At 61.9% G+C, this 3,717-nt stretch overlaps 1 protein-coding gene across 1 annotated transcript, besides 1 other annotated feature; it reads right to left on the minus strand.

The window, feature by feature from the left end:
* Nucleotides 1-663: part of a sequence feature (In-frame stop codon was detected at splice-junction site;~hypothetical protein) that runs on past the window's edge.
* A 118-nt stretch (nucleotides 664-781) lies between these two features.
* PAN0_117d6761 (alpha-galactosidase) lies at nucleotides 782-2,926 on the minus strand (the record flags this gene model as incomplete). The annotated part of the gene is made up of 1 exon (XM_014797815.1): nucleotides 782-2,926. One exon carries the CDS (start codon nucleotides 2,924-2,926, stop codon nucleotides 782-784), a length of 2,145 nt encoding a protein of 714 aa, XP_014653301.1.
* Nucleotides 2,927-3,717: the final 791 nt, after the last annotated feature.

Consider the following 3,717-nt stretch of genomic DNA (forward strand, 5'->3'; position numbering starts at 1 on the left):
ATGGAACGCGTGCCGTCCACCGCCGCAAGCTCAGACAGCGGTGCGGGCGCTTCCTCTCCGCTGTCGTCCAGCGTCTCATCCTCGACGGGCACAGTCGGCGGCGCACCACCTTCCGCCAGCCTCTTTGGTCAGCAGGTGAGGTTCTCGGCATCCACCTCGCAGCGAGGCTGGGGCTCGTCGAGCTTCAGCCGCACGTCGTCGTTGCGTCACGCCGATACTGGTCTGCTGTCTGGCGGACGAGGCTCCACATTCGGGCCGAGTCGCGGCATGGCTCGGCCCTCGAGCACCCAGTTTGTGCGCGGCTTTTCCAGCTCCTCGGTGTTGTCCGCGTCCGGTTTGATGCGCAATGCATCGTTTGCGCCCGCAGTCGAGGCGGATGAGGCGCAGCGCGATTGGCCGCTCACCGAGCACGAGCACCGGCGCGCGCCCGTGTTCAGCACGCCGGGCGAAACGCGCATCGAGTGGATCTCGCACATCGGCGGCATCCGCGTCGCCAAGCTCGGCGAGGCGCAAGTGGACCTCGATGGGGAGGCGACCGAGAGCGCTACCGCCGATGCTGGCCATCCCAGCATGCTGGGTGCCATGGGCGCGTTTGATGACAAGGATCTGCTGCCCATCCTGTGGCGCGGCTGCAGTCGTGGATGCCTCGATTTCTTGGTCTGACACACAATGCCTGGCCCGGCAACTCTTTCACCTCGCACAGTCTTGCACATGCAATGTCATCCACACTTTGAAACAGTCCTGGAGGGGGATGAGGGATGAAGACTTGATTGGGTTTTTTTTAGAGCGCATGCACTTCGAACACGATCAGGGTTTCGGGGAGGAGGTTGGGTACTTGGATGCCGACGGTTGCGAGCATCTGGCCGGTGAGGGTGCAGGGCTGGTTGGCGTGTAGCCAGGGCAGATCTGACTGGCCCACAAACGAAGCCTGGTCGGTGGGTGGGGTGTTGACCATCTTGATCGTATACGTCCGATCATAGTCTAGACCGGGGAAAGTGACGGGGGCGGGGGGATAGGTTTGGGACGTGTGGACCTGGACATAGGTGTAGATGGCCTTTTGCGCATCTTTTGCCACGACACCTCGTACATCTGCGCCCGTCTCCCGCGGCAGATCAGCATAGACAGCACGACCGGTATGAACGACGTGGCGCCACTTCTTGTGTAGCTGAATCCACTCCCTAACCTGGTCCAACTCGTTCGACCCCACCTGGCTAAGGTCCCATTCGATACCCATGTGTCCGAGCAGGGCTACGCCCGCGCGCAAATGGAGGCCATGCGTTCGACCGGTGGTATGGCTGTTTTCCGGACCCATATGTGCGCCCATAAGCTCGTTGGGCACAAGCAGGTTGGTGTACTTTTGGATGGTGAGTCGTTCGAGCGGGTCGGTGCAATCGCTCGTCCAAATCCGATCCGTCCTTTCCAGAATCCCAAAGTCCACCCTCGCCCCACCAGAAGCACAACTCTCGATCTCCAACCCACCATGACGCTGCTTCAGCACATCCATCAGCCTGTACACTGCGAGGGTGTTGTTGTGAACAGCAGCACGGCCATCCACCCCGCCCGCTTCGAGCAAATCCCGATTATGGTCCCACTTGAGATAGCGGATCATCGGATGCTGCGTCAGGATATCATCCAAGCATTTGAAGATGTACTCGAATGCCGAGGGGTTCGAGAGATCCAAAACGTACTGGCTGCGTCCAGCAACCGGCAAACGGTTGGAATCGGGTCGCAGGATCCAGTCGGGATGTTTCCGTCCCACTTCGGGATCGAGGTTCACCATCTCGGGTTCCACCCACAATCCACACTGCATGCCGAGCTTGTCAACATGGTCCCATAGCGGCTGCAAACCCTCGGGCCAAACGGTACGATCTACGAACCAGTCTCCCAAACCAGCCGTATCATCGCGTCGACCGTTGAACCAGCCATCGTCGAGAACAAACCGCTCGGCGCCGACCGAGGCCGCAGCATCAGCGATCGCCTTGAGCCGGTCAAGGCGCATGTCAAAGTACACCGCCTCCCACGTGTTGATCGTCACCGGACGCGGGGCGATCGGATGGTGGGCGCGATGTCGTAGGTGTTGGTGGAATCGGTGCGAGAGCTGCGAAAGCCCGTGGCCCCACGAACCAAGCGCCACGGGGGTCGTGTACGTCTCACCGGGGAGCAGCGTGATCTCGCCCGGCTCGAGCAGCTCGCCTGCCTGGAGGAAGGAAGAGTAGCTCGGACCGCGTTCGGCCGTGATGCGGTGGTTGCCACTCCAGGCGAGATGCACAGCATGCACCAACCCCCGCTCGAATCCGAAACCAGGCGTACCGGCAGCCACGACCAACGTTGCGTCGGCACCTGGTCGTCCGCGTCGCGACTCGCGCACATGCCTACCCACCGTGAACCCATGGCGCTGCGGCTGCCGCTCGCGAAGATGTCGACCTGTCGTGTCCAGGATCTCGCGCGCCGACGATGGCACCGGAAACGACACCGCCACATCGTAAACCTGCAGCCCCTCCCTACCGTCCGTGTTGGTAACGCTGATCTGCTGGCTCAGCAACCCGCTCTGCGTCACCTCGAGCGCGATCTTCACCTGCACGCCGTCCGGGTCGCTAGCACGCACTGCGACCGAGCTGTCCGTCTTGTCGATGCTTTCGACGGTGAAGTTGAAGCAGAACTGGCCCGAGGTGCGCAGCATCGTAGCCCCAGGAGTGCCCTGCCATCCCTGCCACGCCAGAGGCAGCAGGCTCAGTCGCGGCGAGCGTTCGAGGCCACCGCTAACCGCCTGGGTGCGCGTCACCAGCGCGACGCTCTCGAGCACCGCCTGCGAAGCGTTCTTGATCTCGGCACCCCAGTACGCGATGATGGGCATCTCGCTGATGCAGTCAAGCACCACACTGGTGCCTCCATTGCACAGGTGGATAATCGAATTGTTTGCGTCCATGGTGTTTGGTCCAATCGGAGTATGGAGTACGGAAGCAAAGACGGCAACACGATCCGCAGGCTAAATGGACCCCTTCCTACCGGGTGCGGTGCCCCGCAACAGACTGGTGCCGCACGGACCTCGCTTGGAGGACGTCGCTACATGACGCTGCTGGTGGACCACGCTGCTTGTGGCCGTGCGCAAGTAATGGGTCACACCAACGCCGGCCAAATGCGACCGAACACCGGCTGAGTTTCGCCGAGATCGGCACGCTGACGGAACGACGGACCACGACCAACGCCGAATGCCGATGTGCGAACACTGCCAAGGCATCAAGAGCCTCGGTACGTCGAGCGGCCAACTCGGCTTGCGTACGCAAGGGCCAACGAGCTCAAGTCCGAGATGGGCCGTAGTCCKTAGTCCGTAGTCCGCGGCCGAAAGTCCGACAGGGTCAGGACGAGCAAGCGGCTAAAAGAATAGACGACGAACAGGACACCTTTTACGCTGGGGCTCTGCTATGGGAGCCAGGCGAAGGCCGGCCAGTGCCGCGATTCAAGCGCCGCCAAGGCGACTGATGTTGATCCCGAGACCTCGTCAACGCATCGCGAGGATGTGCTTGGGGTCTTCGGCTCGCTTGCGTCGCGTGGGGCAGTTTCCGCACCGAGGTATGTCCGCTTCGCGTACCTCAGCAGGGCAGCCTCGCCAAAACCCTGCGCAACTTCGCCTGAGCCCGTCCAAGACCGCATGACACTTGGCGCGGCCAAAGCTCGGTCGAGTCGGCTTCTTGGCCTGCTTTGCGCGCATACTCCCCC

Source organism: Moesziomyces antarcticus (assembly GCF_000747765.1).
Source record: "Moesziomyces antarcticus DNA, scaffold: scaffold_v10117, strain JCM 10317, whole genome shotgun sequence".
Classification (NCBI taxonomy): domain Eukaryota; kingdom Fungi; phylum Basidiomycota; class Ustilaginomycetes; order Ustilaginales; family Ustilaginaceae; genus Moesziomyces; species Moesziomyces antarcticus.